Source organism: Haliotis cracherodii, unplaced genomic scaffold (genome assembly GCF_022045235.1).
Source record: "Haliotis cracherodii isolate W230 unplaced genomic scaffold, xgHalCrac1.p SCAF_5, whole genome shotgun sequence".
Lineage (NCBI taxonomy): Eukaryota > Metazoa > Mollusca > Gastropoda > Lepetellida > Haliotidae > Haliotis > Haliotis cracherodii.
In genome coordinates, this window is record NW_027266308.1 from 14,274,274 (window position 1) to 14,295,945 (window position 21,672).

Consider the following 21,672-nt stretch of genomic DNA (forward strand, 5'->3'; position numbering starts at 1 on the left):
CTCCTACCATGTAAAAGAAGGCTTGGCTTAACAAGGAGAATACAAGGTCATTGACATTTCTGTACCATGAATTCAATCTCCTAAAGAGTGAGTGAGTGAGTTTGGCTTTACGCCACTTTAAGCAATATTCCAGCTATATCATGGCGGGGGACACCAGAAATGGGCTTCACACATTGTACCCATGTCGGGAATCGAACCCAGGACCTCAGCGTGATGAGCGAACGCTTTAACCACAAGGCTACCCGACGGCCCCATCTCCTAAAGAAAGTTAACTTCAAGAAAAAAACAGGTTTCTTCACAAACTCAAAATGTATCATGACTTACAGTGCTGTATCATGATACAAAACATGACACATATATCCTTCTTCATGCACAAGAGTTATTAAAGTTAAGAAAAGTTATTAATCAAACATGACTCTTACAAAACTTGCATGTACAGATGTCCATTTATAAATGTCCATTTATTCAGGATCAAATGTGGTCTGTCAGGTCATATGAATCAAAAGTTGAACTAATTAAAATAATGAAATTTTATGCCCTGGGTGATTACTTCTTTGTCATCTCATTTCATTCCCAATAGGATGATACTGGTCGTTAAAAAGGGCATAAAATTATAATTATTTTAATGAAAACTTCAGATTCCAATGGTCAGACTGACGAAATAATTGGAAATTTTAATTGATCTTTTCCCTTTAAACGTCAGACTGTATTGCGATTCAAACCAGTCTCTCATGGTATTGTATTTCCATATCGTGGCTGTAAAAGTGACACCATTGTTGCATGTTGATGCTGTTGAGACGGGCTGCTACAGAATGGCTACACTGCTACAGCATACAGACAGCGTTATGTACAGGCTGCCACCAACTGGCCGTCCAATACTTGTCATCTTCTTCGTGGTGATGGAGATACAGAGTTACTGAAGCCTGATTGGTTTGGAGATGGACCAATCCCAGGAGGCCTGCCATTCAGCCCTCGTCTATTGTGAAGTTTGAGGGGGGACACCTGAAAAAAACAACCACATAAAACAAATTGCGAATTTTCTTTAAAACACCTTCAGTGTCTTTTGCAAAGAAACCTCATAAATATTATCATGATTTTGAGCTTTGATTAAAAAAAATGTTTTTTGAATACATCCCTGCAATCTAACTCTGCAATGCTAAACCATTCTAATTTCAGGCAGGAGACAAAAAACAGCTACCGTTAACAATATCCTCAGCATTTTAATAACGTATGTTTTGTTCTTTTCACAAAATTTAGGTAGTTTCAATTTAAAAATTCAATACAATTTAGTCAGGCCTGGTGAGCATCTTCTGTTTACAACTAAAGGGAGATAACCTTGACTACTCGTACACATAATGATTGGCTAGTGCTTTGTTTGGAGTTTGACACCAGCAATATTCCAGCAATATGAATGCAGACTTTAATAAGATACTGGACAAGACAAACCAGTGATAGACATTATGAGCAAAGTCCATGCTGTCAGGGCAACAATGAGACATAATCAACCAAAGCCTGATCCCTGTCTATTAAGTCGCCCCACATGACAAGCATATGTTGCCGGGGACCTCTTCTTAAATGAGTAGTCTTTATGAAGGTGTATTGATTTGTTATCCTGACTGTGAAATAAAACTGTCTGGCGGGTTGTTAGGTTTAATTATTTCATACACTTCTTGAGATTGCTGTGATTCAATATGTTGCACATTGATCAAACCCATCCTCGATAATGCAGGGTATTATATCATACTTCAGTCACAATGACTCTTCAGACCATGAGTTCTGCAGTGACCTAAATTCCAAATACGACATCGTACGAGCAGACCCAAACATGCTGACATTAGAGGAGTTACGAGGAATCAGGAGACTTGTAATTGGAACAGCTGGAATTTCTTCACTGAGTATTACAACAGGGCATGGTATTGGGAATTCCCAGTCTTATCTGGGATGAAGACAAACAAACAAGGTTAGGACAGGTTTATTGCTGTTTAGTTTAATCATGCAAGAACTGTGTCATTTGCTTGGAAGGAGATATATTCTATTTTGAGTATATATTCACTCCAACTGGAAGAAGCTGTGGTGTGAATGTGTACAGGGTATTTATTCGTAGTATGGAGATATCATACCCTGGCAAACAGATGATGGATCATGCCCAGTTCAAACAATGTTTCTAATGATTGTCTTACATACTATGTCACACACAACACACAAAAATACAAACAACATGCAAAATATACCACACCAACATTTTCTAAAAATAAAATTGCAGCTCTGGTTGCTTTTTTCCACGAGAGAAGGCTTATCAGACTTTTTCTCTTGTTTGTAAACAAACACACTTATTCTGACATAAGTACATCCGGGACCAATGCAAGCCAATTACTGCCCATTAAAGCCCAGCAAATGAACACACAGAACTGTTGACATTCTGTCCCTTTAGCCCTGTTAGCAATTAACGCACAGAACCATTGACATTCTGTCCCTTTAAATCTGTTAGCAATTAACACACAGAACCATCGGCATACTGCCCCTTAAAGGCTATTAGCAAATAAACACAGTACCATCGACGTACTGCCCCTTTAAGCCTGTTAGCCAAAAAACACACACAACTGTTGACGTTCTGTCCCTTTAAGCCTAGCAAATAAACACATGTAAACAATCATGTCCACATGAGTGACGGTAACTTTTCTTCAAACCTGAAAACTTGACAAAACCCATATGATTTGAAAGGGAATCCAAGGGCTAAGGATATCCTTGGGGTATTCTATCCTACCTCTAACCTTAAGAGAATAGGCAACCCATGCTTGCCATAAATGCCAACTATACTTGACGTAAGAGGCGACTAAAGGGATTGGGTGGTCAGGCTCGCTGACTTGGTTGATGCATGTCATTGATCCTAAATGTGTGGATCGATGCTCACGATATCAATCACTGGATTGTCTGGTCCAGACTCAATTATTTACAGACCGCTGCCATATGGCTGGAATATTTCTGAGTGCAGGTTAAACAGCAAACAAATCTAACCCTAGGGATCAATTCATGTGCATATATCTTCTGAAGGTATATCGTTTGAGTGGTAGCACCCCAAAAAAAGTGCTAGAACAGGTGGACATGCTTCACCATAGCAGTGCTCTGGCTCATTATTGTCTTATCATTAATAGCAAACTGCAAGTCTGTTATCATCTTCCCGAGGCAAGAGAGTAAACTGACTTTAAAAGTCTAGTTTCCACCCTTGCCGAACTAGGCTGGAATTCCTTGGCTCAATCGTAGTGCCACCAGTGGTTATTACGAGTTAAGTCCCTCTTAGCCTCTCCTATGGACCAATCAGATTCCATCACTTGCATTTGTTTCAATCAAATTGGCAGCGCCCAGTCAAGACAGTCTGATCGATAATCAAGATCTATGTTGTGCTAAAACGGGTCTTACATCGCCAAGTGCATCAAATCATGCGAACACCTTGTTAAAAAGATGAATCACAAACATTGTAAAAAATCTGTTGACAATGCGTTGGGGCTGCACATGCTTTGCAAATCCTGCAATCGACCGAAATCTGCATGACAATTTACGAACCGGATTTCGATTTTTGTTGGGCGATTTAGATTGGACTGATGCATAGACTTGTTGGTCCAGCCAAAATGTAACTCCATAATACCAGCCTAGTTCGGCAAGGGTGGAAACTGGACTTTTATAGTCAGTTAACTCTCTTGCTTCGGGAAGACGGTCTTTCATTAACATACAACACAAAGTAGTGACACAAACAAGTCATTTAGTACCAGGCACATGTACATATACATCAGTCATGTAATATATACTACTCAAAAGAAGTTAAACAACACCTGATTCTTTGATATTACGGGTACCATAGTTAATCATTCATGCCACATATCTGTCATAACTAGTGTAATAGGAAAGAATTGGGTGTTCCTTAACTTCTTTTGAGTAGCAGCTCTTATGAGTGAATTTTGCATTTCAGTTCCGTCAAGGGAGAGACTTCCCCATGACCTCCATGCTCTGTGTTAGTGGGTGTGTGTTGTGCATACAAGGGTTGTCATAAACGTAACCTCAGGCACCATCCTCTATAACGTAGGGTATTATATCTCCTTTTGATTGTAAAAGAAAATTATTCTGGATCCATTCATTGACATGGTATCATTGTTATTCCATTTGAATGGGGGCGATCGGGGAGCCTAGTGGTTAAAGCATTTACTCGTCACGCCGAAGACACGGGTTCGATTCCCTACATGGGTTCAATGTGTGAAGCCCATTTCTGGTGTCCCCTGCAGTGATGTTGCTGGAATATTGCTAAAAGCAGCGTAAAACCAAACTCACTCACTCATTCACTCTGTCTGAATGACACAGTGCTGAAACTAGCCATCAAATCACATTACACAGTTCTTTTACAATTCAACGATAAAACAAAATATTTTGTTGTTACGTTGTCACAACTAAAACTGTCAACATAATGACTCCCCCTCCTTCCCTTTAAAAATGCCCTTAAGTATGTTGTGATTCATTGTAAACTTAAAAGGTCCTTTCTTTGCTTGAGAATGAGACTGAAAAGTTGTTTATCGCATAGGGTATGGGCAAAAATGGTTCACAATTTCATGTTTTGATTTCAAGAACTAGCTTAATTACATTTGAACATTTTCCAAAAAATGTAGTTACTAAAAGTTACTACTAGTTTTTTTCATGAAAAGGAAATTTTTGAAAAAAACGCTTATACTACAAATGACCCACAGAAGGAAGAGATAATACCCTGCATAGTCGAGGATGATCCTTTGCAGGAGCAAGAACATGCTGTATACATGCAGTGCAGTTGTAATCATACCTGGCATTGCTAGTCTCTGTAGAAATATGACATACAACTGTATCAGTACTTTCTCAGAGTGACTGAGATTGGTTTAACACCAATTGGAACAGTATTTCAGTAATATCAAGGTGTGTCATGTTAAAGTGGGAGCATAGCTCAAAGCCATCCAGGAGGATGAAACCCATGAGTACGGGTATGAAGCTGACATACCAAGGATCATAATCAGGGCGAATCTTGGATTCAAAACCACAACCAGCAGATCCTGGCACACCTAAGGGTTGCAACTCTGCATGACTACTCCTGGGCTACCAGTACCACCTCTCAACTACATGTTGTGATACATACAGCATCTATATGGCCAGGTTGTGATACATAAAGTATCAATATTGCCGTGTTGTGATGCATATAGTATTGATATTGCCATGTTGTCATACAAACAGTATCAATATTGCCCTGTTGTGATATATATAGTATTGATATTGCCATACATATAGTATTGATATTGCCATGTTGTGATACGTACAGTATTGATATTGCCATGTTGTCATACATATAGTATTAATATTGCCATGTTGTGATACATACAGTATCAATATTGCCATGTTGTGATACATACAGTATCAATATTGCCCTGTTGTGATACATATAGTATTGATATTGCCATGTTGTCATACATACAGTATTGATAGTGCCATGTTGTGATACATACAGTATCAATATTGCCATGCTGTGATACATATAGTATTGATATTGCCATGTTGTCATACATACAGTATTGATATTGCCATGTTGTGATACATACAGTATCAATATTGCCATGTTGTCATTTAAATAGCATCGATATTGCCATGATGTCAAACAAACAGTATTGATATTGCCATGTTGGGAATACATAGAGTATCAATACTGCCATGTTGGCATACAAATAGTATCAATATTGCCATGCTGTACAAAAAGAATCAATATTGCCAGGTAACTGAAGAATTCTCAATTTCATTTGAAGTTTAAATAAACAAAGATTCCTATTTCAATAAACATTTGCCCCACAGATGATTCAGAAGCATTTAGAACTAATCAGCAAGTGTCTCGCATCAAAATATGAGGCAGTCTTAGTGCTGCTGTCACAAGGGATCTTAAGCCCTGGGAGCTATGGTAATCTTAGTGCTGCTGTCACAAGGGATCTTAAGGCCTGGGAGTTATGGTAATTTTAGTGCTGCTGTCACAGGGGATGTTAAGGACTGGGAGTTATGGTAATCTTAGTGCTGCTGTCGCAACGGATGTTAAGGACTGGGAGCTATGGTAATCTTAGCTCTGCTGTCACAAGGGATCTTAAGGCCTGGGGTTATGGTAATTTTAGTGCTGCTGTCGCAAGGGATGTTAAGGACTGGGAGCTATGGTAATCTTAGCGCTGCTGTCGCAAGGGATGTTAAGGACTGGGAGTTATGGTAATCTTAGTGCTGCTGTTGCAAGGGATGTTAAGGACTGGGAGCTATGGTAATCTTAGCGCTGCTGTCGCAAGGGATGTTAAGGACTGGGAGCTATGGTAATCTTAGCGCTGCTGTCGCAAGGGATGTTAAGGACTGGGAGTTATGGTAATCTTTGTGCTGCTTTCACAGGGGATGTTAAGGACTGGGAGTTATGGTAATTTTAGTGCTGCTGTCGCAAGGGATGTTAAGGACTGGGAGCTATGGTAATCTTAGCGCTGCTGTCGCAACGGATGTTAAGGACTGGGAGCTATGGTAATCTTAGTGCTGCTGTCGCAAGGGATGTTAAGGACTGGGAGTTATGGTAATCTTAGTGCTGCTGTTGCAAGGGATGTTAAGGACTGGGAGCTATGGTAATCTTAGCGCTGCTGTCGCAAGGGATGTTAAGGACTGGGAGCTATGGTAATCTTAGCGCTGCTGTCGCAAGGGATGTTAAGGACTGGGAGTTATGGTAATCTTAGTGCTGCTGTCGCAAGGGATGTTAAGGACTGGGAGTTATGGTAATCTTAGTGCTGCTGTCGCAACGGATGTTAAGGACTGGGAGCTATGGTAATCTTAGCTCTGCTGTCGCAAGGGATGTTAAGGACTGGGAGTTATGGTAATCTTAGTGCTGCTGTCGCAACGGATGTTAAGGACTGGGAGCTATGGTAATCTTAGCTCTGCTGTCACAAGGGATCTTAAGGCCTGGGGTTATGGTAATTTTAGTGCTGCTGTCGCAAGGGATGTTAAGGACTGGGAGCTATGGTAATCTTAGCGCTGCTGTCGCAAGGGATGTTAAGGACTGGGAGTTATGGTAATCTTAGTGCTGCTGTTGCAAGGGATGTTAAGGACTGGGAGCTATGGTAATCTTAGCGCTGCTGTCGCAAGGGATGTTAAGGACTGGGAGCTATGGTAATCTTAGCGCTGCTGTCGCAAGGGATGTTAAGGACTGGGAGTTATGGTAATCTTTGTGCTGCTGTCACAGGGGATGTTAAGGACTGGGAGTTATGGTAATTTTAGTGCTGCTGTCGCAAGGGATGTTAAGGACTGGGAGCTATGGTAATCTTAGCGCTGCTGTCGCAAGGGATGTTAAGGACTGGGAGCTATGGTAATCTTAGTGCTGCTGTCGCAAGGGATGTTAAGGACTGGGAGTTATGGTAATCTTAGTGCTGCTGTTGCAAGGGATGTTAAGGACTGGGAGCTATGGTAATCTTAGCGCTGCTGTCGCAAGGGATGTTAAGGACTGGGAGCTATGGTAATCTTAGCGCTGCTGTCGCAAGGGATGTTAAGGACTGAGAGTTATGGTAATCTTAGTGCTGCTGTCGCAAGGGATGTTAAGGACTGGGAGCTATGGTAATCTTAGCGCTGCTGTCGCAACGGATGTTAAGGACTGGGAGCTATGGTAATCTTAGTGCTGCTGTCGCAAGGGATGTTAAGCCCTTGGAGCTATGGTAATCTTAGCGCTGCTGTCGCAAGGGATGTTAAGGACTGGGAGTTATGGTAATCTTAGTGCTGCTGTCACAGGGGATGTTAAGGCCTGGGAGTTATGGTAATCTTAGTGCTGCTGTCGCAAGGGATGTTAAGGACTGGGAGTTATGGTAATTTTAATGCTGCTGTCGCAAGGGATGTTAAGCCCTTGGAGCTATGGTAATCTTAGCGCTGCTGTCGCAAGGGATGTTAAGGACTGGGAGTTATGGTAATCTTAGTGCTGCTGTCGCAAGGGATGTTAAGGACTGGGAGCTATGGTAATCTTAGTGCTGCTGTCGCAAGGGATGTTAAGCCCTGGGAGCTATGGTAATCTTAGCGCTGCTGTCGCAAGGGATGTTAAGGACTGGGAGCTATGGTAATCTTAGCGCTGCTGTCACAAGGGATGTTAAGGACTGGGAGTTATGGTAATCTTAGTGCTGCTGTCACAAGGGATCTTAAGCCCTGGGAGTTATGGTAATCTTAGTGCAAAGATCACTGTGTGAGACAGGGCCCGTCAGACACAGTCTTTGTCTCCCGACAGGTAGATGTACTTGCCAAGAAACATGTGATTACAGACAATTAATCAATGTATGTGTGATACCAATGTCACTCACCACTCGTCCCACAGATTTGTCAGCCACACGACCCACTGACTTGGCTCCCTGCAGAGCAAGATACACAACTTTCATACGCGGAATATATTTGAATGGCTGGCGTCGGGACTGGCGGTGAAACAAAATGGCAGCACGCAGGGTGAATTGATACATTGGGACAGCGGGTTGTGTTAGTTCAGTCCCAACAACCGCCACACAGGGGAGCAATGTGAGTACCGATGTGAGTATGAATGTGAGTATGAATGTGAGTACCGATGTGAGTATGAATGTGAGTACCGATGTGAGTATGAATGTGAGTACCCATGGGAGTATGAATGGGTGTACCAATGTGAGTATGAATGTGAGTACCGATGTGAGAATGAATGTGAGTACCGATGTGAGTATGAATGTGAGTACCGATGTGAGTATGAATGTGAGTACCAATGTGAGTATGAATGTGAGTACCGATGTGAGTATGAATGTGAGTACCGATGTGAGTATGAATGTGAGTACCCATGGGAGTATGAATGGGTGTACCAATGTGAGTATGAATGTGAGTACCGATGTGAGAATGAATGTGAGTACCGATGTGAGTATGAATGGGTGTACCAATGTGAGTATGAATGTGAGTACCAATGTGAGTATGAATGTGAGTACCGATGTGAGTATGAATGTGAGTACCGATGTGAGTATGAATGTGAGTACCAATGTGAGTACCAATATGTGCACAAATGTGAGCATTAATGTTAAATCAATGTTCATATCGGTGGTATCATATCAAATAATTACATCAATATCAGGAGTATCCATTGATATAGTGTGATAAGTGTTATCAAAATTGTGATATGAATATCATCAACATAAATTATATTAGCACATTGTTATAAGCAACAATGACATATAATTAACACACAGTTGCAGGAAAGCAGCATGCACATAGTTACAATTGTATTAGTAATTATAATATGGTAGCGAGTACCATAGATTGTACATGTGAGTGGTGAATAAAACATTCAGTAGATTACAATAACATTCATAAAAGGTGCATATAATGTTCATGATAACAATTGAAACGAGCAATTAATCAATCATTTTCAACCACAAGCACACACAATCAGTTGTTGGGAAAATGTGATAATAGAAGCACAAGAATGGATAATGTGCAGTGATGCAAGCGGTAGGAGATGTTGTCATGCACAAGTGGAAGCAGCCAGGCACAGCATCATCAACACAGTAACACGGGCAGGTTGCAGGGTGGTTGCAGGGAGGTTGCAGGGAGGTGCAAGTTAGTTGCAAGATGTAGCAGGGCAACCAAACACAGGAGACACGAATATGAAAAACAACATAAAACAGTGCGTTAGCATATCATGGTTCAGCTTGAGCGATCATAGTCATGGCCTTTTCAAGGACACGATCAAACGATTCAAAAGCTAAAGATTGCTTTCAAACATTTATTTGGACATTTTTACTTTATTTCATTGTCAGAATAGTTCTATTTGTACATCCAAATACACTATTAAAGTCCTGACATAGAGTGTTTCAATATTATTTATTGATCAAATTACGGAGTATTGAGAAAATATAATTGTACTCTGTCCAAATAAAAGCCGAGTTGACAATGGTTGCCACATTCAAGGCCTTTTCAAGATATTTTATCTCATTTTAAGGCTCTTCAGTCGTCTAAGGCACCCTGATTTTCAGAGTTGCGTCCCTTGGGCACGCCAGAAACCTATGATTGTGGGTTAGAATCCCACTTCGCCCTGATTATGTTTCTAGGTTTGTAAGCACCATACTCATGCTCGTGGGTTTCACCGAAGTGGTAAACGTCTGAGACCTGCATCACTTCGAGATTTCCTCCCACATTAAGCTGAAACGCTGTGATATAACTGGAATAATGTTAAGAGGCGTTAAGCAGAACTCACTCAATCATCATAATCATCCTAACTGAACAATGTCTCCCACCTTCATTGTCAAACCGGTTCCATACATTGATGGCCGACCATGGAAGTGTTTCTCATCTTTGGACATGACGGAGTCACTGATCACTGGGGTCCGAGGCCTTTCTGGCGTTCTCACCTGTAATACAAGTTCAGGAGGTCAGACAAACTTCTATATGAGGTCATACACTTAAAGAAATTTGATTTCTAGATTCCAACAACCCTAAAATGCAAAAATGGAAAAAAAAGTACCATATTTTGAGTATAGTGTGCACTTCTTGTCCAAAAAACACAGCTGTGTAGAAGGGTGTGTGCATTATACACGCCATAATGAGTTTCGATGTTTTTTCCCCCAGTGCAAAGACATTAGCGTGAGCACGTAATACCGGAAATACCATGTCAACAATTCCATACGTAACCTGAAAAGCAATGAGTTTTTTTGTTCTTTGCATGTTAAAAGGTAGGCTGCTGTAAAGTATGACAGATGACGTAATAAGCACCCCGCTCTAATAAGCGCCCAAGGCGATATTTGCTAATAACTTGGCAAGGTAACAATCCCAATTAACAACCCTTCCGATTGATCAATGTACACAAGACATATTTATTTGAGTATAATATGCACGTATGTATTATAAACACCCTTAATTATGGGCAATTAAATTCAGGAAAAACATATCTGTGGTATATAAACAGTTCAGGCCGTCTGCATAAACCATGAAATTTATCTTTCAACTCTGTTTTTTCCACCAAAATAATAATCTAATAAGAGCCCCCTATTTCTATTTTTGAGAGCGCCCTGGGCGCTTATTACGTAGAATACAGTATTCCGTGTAGTGAGATATAATATGAATAGAGATAACACATGCATATTCCGACGTTGTATGTTTTATTACTTGCTTCACAAATCTAACAATTAACAATGTGAAGAAAATAGGAACTCCAAAGTGACACATGTTCAACAGCCCACAAATGCTTGGGAGACATAGAATATACTCAAAAGTTGGACTGAAAACCTTTCAGTCAAGTGAGCTCAAAAGCAAAGTGAAACATATTAGAATTTGATTTTGATTTTCATCCTAAGCACCCATTTTTAAACAAAGACAAATTAATTTGAAAGGCTTACCATTATAATGTCTCTTATATCAACCAATGCATTAGGTCAAAATATCAGTAAGCCAACTAATAAAAAAAGTTTGATAAGAAACAAGGTCAAAATTAGTGAAGCCGGTTTTTGTCATGTTTAATATTGATACATACATTAGACTCATCCCGCGCCCACAATGAACTGCCATGCCATGATATAACTGCGACATTGTTCAAAGCAGAGTAAAAACAAAATCCCTCTCACTCTCAAACCAAACTCACCCGATACACTGGCAGAGCCCTGAATACAGCTCCTTGCATCTTCTCTCCTGTTGTAGAGCTCTCCAGATGATGATTGTAGGCCTGTAAACATGTTCACAAATGAAGCTCTAACACTCATCCAGCACGCAGTTCATCTGGATGTCAGCCATCTCGAATATCAGACACGCCATGCTCAAGGGTAAACTGATTTAATTTTGGTATTTTTTACAATTAGGCTAAGAAACCTGATAATGTTGATGCTTGACAGTGTAAATATTAATGTCAATGCCAGAGAATAAGTCTCAATTATCTGCCGAAAAAGATTCCATTGGGCGTAAAAAGGCAAAAATAGAATTGAATCAGAGTGTTTGAATGTAGGGCCACTCAATTGTGGCTTTGGAACATCAGGGTTACGAAAAGAGGACCTCGCCTTTCGGTTCCAGAATAAGATTAACTAACTTCCTGTTTCATTTAAACAATTGTCGTGTATTTTATTGTATGGACATTCAAAGTAAGTGACTCGTCATTTATTATAGGGAGAGGGGTGGGGTGGGGTGGGGTTTGGTGTGTGGGTGGTGGTGGTGGTCGGAATATTGGTCTGAGGACCGTATGATAGTTAGCCGACATCCTCCCCTTTTATAAATGACAAGTCCCTAAATCGGAAGTGATCCTGCTTACAGGACCTTTCATCCATCTAAAGAAATTTCTCAACAGTACTACAGCAACCATTGTACTGTTAGGACACTACCATCAAATTGTGCAGTACTGTCCACAAATCTTACACAACAGACAATTTAACAGTTGTATTTTCAACCAAAGCATATTCCCCCCGTTTCCTATGACCTTCTTCTGCTCACCCATCCGTTCTCTTAAGATGTTGTGACGTGAGGTGAAATGGGCTTTAACGCAGCATCCAAGATCATTGCACTTATATAGCGACGTGCATGCACGTGTGTGTGTGACTGATGCTGATATCACAATCCTAGCCCAGTGAGATACCATGCCGCAGTTTAACATGAATACCCCATTTAGACACAGTGTACTGACTCCGAGCTGACCAGACCTTGTTTTCGCCCCTTAATGCTGAGCGCCAGGCAGGGTAACAACAAGTACAATCCATCTTTTGGTATAACACGGCCTGGGATCGAACCCAGGACCATCCACTCTCTGGGTGGACGCTCTACCACTAGACCACAGAAGCAGTCTCTTAAGATGCAGATGGACATGAGAAACACACATGCTAATATGGATATCCTCAGAACAAATATCTTTACCCTTGGTTTAATGAGAGCCTTAAAGAATTTCTTGTCCTCTGGTTGTGCCGGCCTTGACTTTGGCCTCAAATAGGCTGATCTGCGAAATGGGCGCCATCTGAATAGAAAAACGTAAAATATAATTGAAATATAAATTATACTGGGAGGTGGCAGAAATGATGATACTAATTTGTAATTTTTTCCTTATGCATTAAAAGCAGCCAGGCAATACAAGTGATGCCATGTCATCTGATTGGCAAATCAAGCAGTTTTTGTGTGTTTATGCTTCCATAAATGTTAAAACTTTAGGCCACACCCACTGGTGTAATACCTTTTCCTGATTGGCCTCCATAGGTCATGTTATTCTAATTGGCCAATCATTGTCAATGCTTCTGAATTTTCTGTACAAGTGAGCGAAACATTCAAACCAGCCTATCTGATTCTTGTGTCTTGAAAATGAACCAAAATTAAACTTCTGAATGTAAATGAATAAGACCATGCCATAATATTGTTGTAGATATTTGATACATACTGTTGTATATGAGTGCCATGGCATCGACACCCAAAATGGAGTACCATCGAAGGCTTATTTGTGTTCTGTGGGGGTCGCTATGCGTACAAATCAAAATTACCAAATTGAGGTGGTGAAGAATCGTTTCAGACAGTTAAGCTCAAGAACCCATAAAACCTTCAATTATACATCCGGAGGTCAAATTGTACTAAGCTTTCACAAACAAATATCTATCTGAACAGGGATTTGAACCCACAATCATATGTTTCAGGTGCTTAGTCACAGGGACACAAGTTTGTACAGTGAATTGCTGATGTCCCCATTATCTTAACAGGAATGTACTGATAAAGACGAAGATAGAATTAATAATCAGAAAACAATAAATAATGATTTTTGTTTCCAAACAGAGTGAACTCACTTCTGTTGATTAAAGATGAGAGGATACTCAAACTTTTGAACAGTTCTGATTTTCTGGGTAGCACTTTTCCTCCGAGTTACCGGAGCTAGAGGACGCTGCGAAAGAAAGGTGATACAGTTTTACTTCATTCATAAAATCCATAAAAGTCCTTAAATTAGTCAAAGTGTTAAATAAGTCTTGAACACCATTGCATTTGTATTTTTGATTCTTATCTGAGAACTTTAACCTAATTTCCATCCTCAATGTTTCCCAGTTTGTAGCCTAGCTTCTGGTATCTGTTTTACACACTGCCTCAATGTCTGGCAATAGTAGGGTGCAATAACATTCTTTCATGGAGAAGAGCTCACTTGCCTTCCATGAGTCATAAATGGCCTGATTTCATTAGCTTACAACCAAAACATGCATCACTGCTATACCTGTTTTGTCTTGACACAGACTTAATTATGCGGATAGACCTATAAGAATGTAGTTTTTTAAAATGTCATGGTTGAATTGAGGTTAAATACTCAATGAGAACTCTTTTAAACATGTTAAAAGTTTAACAAACATACTAAGAAAAACATTTTAAAATATCATTTATATATATATTTTACTCTTTGGAAAATGTGATCAGACTTGTCCATAAATGGAAAAAAATGAATTGATAGGGCCTAAAAAAATCTAAAGATGTCTCACCTCTGTAATATCATAAGGTAGTGTTGGTGACCCAGCTGTCTCCTCCGTAGCGGGGAAGTTGAACGGCCGATGCTGGCTGAAGAACCCTACAAACTTGCCCTTGTTTCCCCACCATACCCTGCAGGAGAAACACCAGGTTAGTGAGGGCAGGGATGCCATACATGGGCTTCAGGAGACTTTCTAAGCTCCAACATTTCTTCTTGTTTAAAGAAACGAAAGTCTATGAACAATTAAAGTGTATTCATGGGTCATGCATTGTCAAACATAGTTGTGCTAAAGGGTATAGTACAAGTATATCAATCTTCCCAATCCCTTCTCCCATCTCCTGGACCCTGATGTTCCCAACCTCAACCTCACCTTCACCTACCCATATCTCCCCATCTTCCCCCATTCCACCCCCCCCTTGTTCCCATTCCATCTTCTCATCTTCACAACCCCTGTGTTCTCACCCCCCTCTTCCCAAACCAAATCACAAGAACAAATGTTTCGTGTAACTTGAACCACCCACAATTTGGCTTAGATCCATCAAATAATACGTGCTGGGATTCAAAACTAACAAGGGTCACATGGAGGCAAATCTAGGAAGGGAAGGGACATAACTCTGCACAGCAAGGGGAATGAGACAATTGAGAGTTAAGGGGCTGTTTGCAAGTAAAAGTCTTTGAGGAGTACCTAGGTAAACTCCTCACAGCAATAGCCAGTTCGTGGAGCTCTCTATACTTTTGCTGCCACCAGTCACAGCTCCCCACTGTGCTTAGTGGCCTACAACCTTGCATGGAGTTGAACTCAAAACTGACTGACCGTTATTACCCATAGTGTTAGAAATAACCAAATTCATAAAAATCGTATGTGCACTAGTGCAAATATCACTTCTCACATACCAGTGTCATCTGGATGGCATTGTTGACGTCATTCAAATCTTATTTTGATGTTAGGTTGGAATGACGTCACACTAGAAATGACATCAAAGCTGAAGATTGTTGATGTCAAATGACAAATTGTGGTTTTCTTGGACAGCGGTGGTGATCAGTGCATTTTTTAAAAGAGCAGCTCAAAAGGATTGAAAAAAAATTGGTATTTACGAAATTATTACACTCACATGTGTGTCATACTGGCTTTACAAAAAATTGTGTGAGAACTCATGTATGATACCGGGACAGACAGACAGAGTATGGTTTTACGCCGCTTTTAGCAATATTCCAGCAATATCACGGCGGGGGACACCAGAAATGGGCTTCACATATTGTACCCATGTCGGGAATCGAACCCGGGTCTTCGGCGTGACGAGCGAACGCTTTAACCACTAGGCTACCCGACCGCCCCTATGATACCGGGAAGGTAATGAAGGTGTCACACACTGGTGGCAGTGATGATACCGGGAAGGTAATGAAGGTGTCACACACTGGTGGCAGTGATGATACCGGGAAGGTAATGAAGGTGTCACACTGGTGGCAGTGATGATACCGGGAAGGTAATGAAGGTGTCACACACTGGTGGCAGTGATGATACCGGGAAGGTAATGAAGATGTCACACACTGGTGGCAGTGATGATACCGGGAAGGTAATGAAGGTGTCACACACTGGTGGCAGTGATGATACCGGGAAGGTAATGAAGGTGTCTAGACTGGTGGCAGTGATGATACCGGGAAGGTAATGAAGGTGTCACACACTGGTGGCAGTGATGATACCGGGAAGGTAATGAAGGTGTCACACACTGGTGGCAGTGATGATACCGGGAAGGTAATGAAGGTGTCACACACTGGTGGCAGTGATGATACCGGGAAGGTAATGAAGGTGTCACACACTGGTGGCAGTGATGATACCGGGAGAGTAATGAAGGTGTCCAGACTGGTGGCAGTGATGATACCGGGAGAGTAATGAAGGTGTCACACACTGGTGGCAGTGATGATCCTGGGAGGGTAATAAAGGTGTCACGCTAGTGGCAGTGATGATACCGGGAAGGTAATGAAGGTGTCACACTGGTGGCAGTGATGATACCGGGAAGGTAATGAAGGTGTCACACACTGGTGGCAGTGATGATACCAGGAAGGTAATGAAGGTGTCACACACTGGTGGCAGTGATGATACCGGGAGAGTAATGAAGGTGTCCAGACTGGTGGCAGTGATGATACCGGGAAGGTAATGAAGGTGTCACACTGGTGGCAGTGATGATACCGGGAAGGTAATGAAGGTGTCACACACTGGTGGCAGTGATGATACCGGGAAGGTAATGAAGGTGTCACACACTGGTGGCAGTGATGATACCGGGAAGGTAATGAAGGTGTCTAGACTGGTGGCAGTGATGATACCGGGAGAGTAATGAAGGTGTCACACACTGGTGGCAGTGATGATACCGGGAAGGTAATGAAGGTGTCACACACTGGTGGCAGTGATGATACCGGGAAGGTAATGAAGGTGTCACACACTGGTGGCAGTGATGATACCGGGAAGGTAATGAAGGTGTCTAGACTGGTGGCAGTGATGATACCGGGAAGGTAATGAAGGTGTCACACTGGTGGCAGTGATGATACCGGGAGAGTAATGAAGGTGTCCAGACTGGTGGCAGTGATGATACCGGGAAGGTAATGAAGGTGTCACATACTGGTGGCAGTGATGATACTGGGAAGGTAATGAAGGTGTCACACACTGGTGGCAGTGATGATACCGGGAAGGTAATGAAGGTGTCACACACTGGTGGCAGTGATGATACCGGGAGAGTAATGAAGGTGTCCAGACTGGTGGCAGTGATGATACCGGGAAGGTAATGAAGGTGTCACACACTGGTGGCAGTGATGATACCGGGAAGGTAATGAAGGTGTCACACACTGGTGGCAGTGATGATACCGGGAAGGTAATGAAGGTGTCATACTGGTGGCAGTGATGATACCGGGAAGGTAATGAAGGTGTCACACACTGGTGGCAGTGATGATACCGGGAGAGTAATGAAGGTGTCACACACTGGTGGCAGTGATGATACCGGGAGAGTAATGAAGGTGTCACACACTGGTGGCAGTGATGATACCGGGAGAGTAATGAAGGTGTCACACACTGGTGGCAGTGATGATACCGGGAGAGTAATGAAGGTGTCACACACTGGTGGTAGTGATGATACCGGGAGAGTAATGAAGGTATCACACGCTGAGAAGGAGCCTGCTACCAACAGTCACAAGGGAGACAAATCCTGGAATGTAAGGGACACAACTCTATCCATCAAGGAAATGAGGGTCAAGGGGAGGCATTACGTAACTGGAGTCTTGGAAGACTACTACAGAGAAGTCAATTACAATAATGAATATGAAATCATGCCTCACCTGACAGACCCATCAGATGACCCAGACAGGATAGACTTCAGGGAGTCCACATAGACAAGGGAGACAATCTTTGTCAGGTGAGCTCGCCAGCTCACAATCTGCTTCAGTTTTTCCTGAAAATACAAATCAACCAAATCTGAAGCCTGTTCTTGTTTGAAGGATGCCAAAACTTTCGTAGAAGCCAAATATGTTACTTAAAAAGGTTTGTGTCTGTGAATACTTGTGTTTGTGAATGATTTTATTGTTTATATTATGTGTCCTGCATGTTGACACATAGGCTGCAGTTAAAGAACTGTTTCCACTGACTTAAAACAAAAGACGATAACTTTTCTAAATTTATGGATAAACTGACCAGACCTTAAGGCACCACTGAAATATGATATTGATAATAACAGGGAAGAAGACTCCACACCAAGGGGTTTTCGCAAATCGGATATCTGTATCAACCAAGTTTGTGGATTAGTGTGCATTCCCATTTCTTTTTCAGCTCACTTGGAAACATACAAGCCAAGGTGTCAAGCCAGGGATAACTGATCTATTGCACTCTTCATATAGCATTTACTTTTGCCTCTTTGATGACCAAAAATAACCCCCCTGATGCCAAATAATAAAAATGAAATTGAGCTAAAACATTCTTAAAGTTACGCCAAAGAAGCATGAAGACATGAGTAATTTAGCAATCAAGCATCATCACCATTCTCTGAACTTCGAAGATCTATTCATTAATGTTTATTTGTTTGTTTGTTGTTTAAGGACACACTCAGCAATATTCCAACTATATGACGACGGTCTGTAAATAATCGAGTATGGACCAGACAATCCAGTGAGTTACATCATGAGCATCGATCTACACAATTGGGATATGATGACATACATCAACCAAGTCAGCGGGCCTGACCACCCGATCCTGTTAGTCGCCTCTTACGAACTTTAGTTATGACTATTAGCATCATATTTTATGTCAATAAAATGCTATTAAATTTAGAGATTTCAAAATATTCAACAAAAACATGCTGATTTATTTTTCGATTTATTAGCATTAGGAAAGCATTTTTTTTTCAATTTGGACTACCAGGATGAGCCTCCATACTGAGAAGCATCAAACAAATATGGCTGATGGGTATCTGGTGACTGCAAATATACCATGTTTTTCTGCAAAATAATCCACATATGAACATTGATTAGGAAGGAATGAGTCAATAAACAGAATAAATCTATGATGAAATATTGTCATACAAATCAAGTTCCAGTCAAAAGATTAATTTATTTGTCCAAATTAATTGCTTTTATGAAAATTAGGCGCTAATGAAAATATCTTTGAAATTATTTTAAATTAATTGATTTCAGAAAGGTCAGTTCGTTTTGCAATGAATTCTTAAAAATTAAATTAACTGCATTCTAAAACTTTGAGTAATTAATTTTTTCCCCTGAACTCTGAAGCTAAAAAAACCCGATTTCAAAGTGAGGAATTGAGACAATGATACTGTAACTATTCATTAATTTTATTCATTAATACTATATCATAGGAGCTATTCATTCAAATGCATGTTCTTTTATCACTAAACATAATTAATTTGGACTTCACACAATCAATGCTAATTAAGTTTCACTGATAATACTGCGCTGTTGAAGAAAAATGTAAAAACAGAATAACATCCATATGTCTGTCTTATTGGTTTTTTCATTGGAAACCACATCATTATGTTTCATATTTGATAAAAAAATGTCTACCTTAATTTAAAAATAATTAAAAAAGGCACAACATATGATGGTTATTTAAATTACTTGAACTCCTTCTTTACATATGGCAGGGTTTTTTAAATCTTAAATTTAAAGACAAAACAAAAGAAACAAGTATTAAAATAATATCCTGAATCCTTATGTTATTAATTTTGAGTTAAGTTTTCTTACTTAATACATATAACAGTCAGTCTAGAGTTTTTGTTTTGCCTTTGTATCTTGCCATATTGATTGACCAAAATAATTATAACCAACATGACTGAGAACTGGTGCTCTTGGGTCAATCTCATTAAAATCAGATCTTAGTTTTCGCTACCGCTAAACAAAGATCTGAGGACATCCCATTATGGGTCACGTCAGAACGACCTTTCATCCAACCAATGGGATGTCCTCAGATCTTTGTTTAGCGATAGCGAGAACTAAGATCTGATTTTAATGAGATTGCTCTTGGGTGAATTTCTACCATGTATCCTATGAAGTTCCTTGTTTTGGTGACTAAGGTGCCAACCCGCCCCATGGGTGAACTTGTACCAGGTGATGTATCTGATGAAGTCCCTTGTTTTGCAAAACATAGGTGATTATTTAGAATATTGCATCCTATAGAGGGATGTAAACATGGCAGGACAACACAATTCTCAGTTTGTCAATAGTCAATAATTAAATATTTACTGATTAGGCTTTATATTATTTTATCCCTAAGTTTACAAACCAGACTGACATCGTTCATCTACTGGGCAATCTTTACTGAAATGTTCAACATTTCTATCCCCTTCCAGGGAACAGGTGGCCTTGTTGTCTAAGGGCAGAGTTGCAACCCTTAGGCTTATGATCTTGGGTTTGAATCCCAGATTCACCCTTATAGTGTTCCTAGGTTTGTCGGAACCATACCCTTGCTCATGGGTTTCTAAAACCTGTTTATCTTCAGCCTTTCTTCCGCATCAAGCTGACATGCCATGACGTCGCTGAACACTTTTCAAAGTGGCATTAAAACCCAACTCGCTCATTCCACTTACCGGTTCCTCAGATTCGACATCTTCCAGGAATCCTTTCACATCCCACATTGTGATGTATCCCTCTGCAAACAGCAATCAAGAATCTTACCACAACATGATCATTTAAGGTGGGAGTACTCTCTATTTCTCCAAGCATCTTAAGAGCATGAATGAGTGAGTGAATGCAGCTGTAACACAGGATGTAAATCAATCTGGGCTGAGACAAACCGTTGGTTGATAGCAAGAGTAACAATCTGAGAATTTCCATCTTCCGAGGCAAGGGAGTTTACTGGCTGTAAAACTCCAGTTTCCAACCTTGCCAAACTAGGCCAGAATTTCTTGGCTCAATCATAGCGCCACCAGTGGCTAAGGTATGTCCCTTCTATGTCCCTCATGACCAATCAGATTCCACCTCTCATATCACTTGCATTTGCTTCAAACAAATGGATGGCGCCCATTGAAGACAATTGCATCAATAATCAAGATCTTTATTGTAGCATGACGGGTCTTTCTTCGCTAAGTGCATCAAATCATGTGTGTATCTTGATGAAAAAACATAAAGATTTGGAATATATATGTTCACCCTAAAATGGTGGTACATATCCTGCAATCGACCGAAATCTGCACGGCAGTTTACAAACTGGATGTCGATTTCATGCCTAGTTTAGTAAGGCTGGAAACTGGTCTTGTTTAGTCAGTTAACTCCCTTGCTTCGGGAAGATGAAGAATTTCCAGTTTGTTTCAATAAATAACAGCTGTAATTATTACATATTTACACTTGAAAAATGAACAGCACCACTATTACAATAAAACAAGAAGAAATAGTTTGAAACCTTTCCTGGGTGTGTTGCTCGACTATTTGTATACAATGATATAATGATGTGTGTGTTTTCTTTCTGATATTGTCAACCTTTTCATAATCAGAAGGTGTCTGAGAGACTGTCTCAAAAGGTAATTAAATATTTTTATGCAACATATAATTTTTGAACAACTCCCTGACCCTTCAGTATCTTCACGCCCACACTCATCCTCATCCAAACATCTTACTCTGATCTCCAGTGATGATGCAGTCAACATCCTCATCACAGCAGATGGCCGTGACAGGAGTCCCTTGACGCCGTGTCATCGGCGTGATCTCTCGCATAATCTCTCCCTGCAGACACAAAA

At 40.7% G+C, this 21,672-nt stretch overlaps 1 protein-coding gene across 1 annotated transcript in view; it reads right to left on the minus strand.

The window, feature by feature from the left end:
- Positions 1-489: 489 nt before the first annotated feature.
- LOC139443124 (WD repeat-containing protein 64-like) overlaps positions 490-21,672 on the minus strand; it is a 71,010-nt gene continuing 49,827 nt past the window's right edge. The window contains exons 23-32 of the mRNA XM_071224072.1: positions 21,553-21,658; positions 20,527-20,588; positions 17,774-17,886; positions 14,463-14,580; positions 13,788-13,882; positions 12,880-12,976; positions 11,627-11,707; positions 10,287-10,400; positions 8,346-8,393; positions 490-1,002 (exon numbers count right to left, since the gene is read on the minus strand). Coding sequence (XP_071080173.1) covers positions 883-1,002; positions 8,346-8,393; positions 10,287-10,400; positions 11,627-11,707; positions 12,880-12,976; positions 13,788-13,882; positions 14,463-14,580; positions 17,774-17,886; positions 20,527-20,588; positions 21,553-21,658 — 954 coding nt within the window. The 3' untranslated portion in view covers positions 490-882. The remainder of the gene's footprint in view (positions 1,003-8,345; positions 8,394-10,286; positions 10,401-11,626; positions 11,708-12,879; positions 12,977-13,787; positions 13,883-14,462; positions 14,581-17,773; positions 17,887-20,526; positions 20,589-21,552; positions 21,659-21,672) is intronic.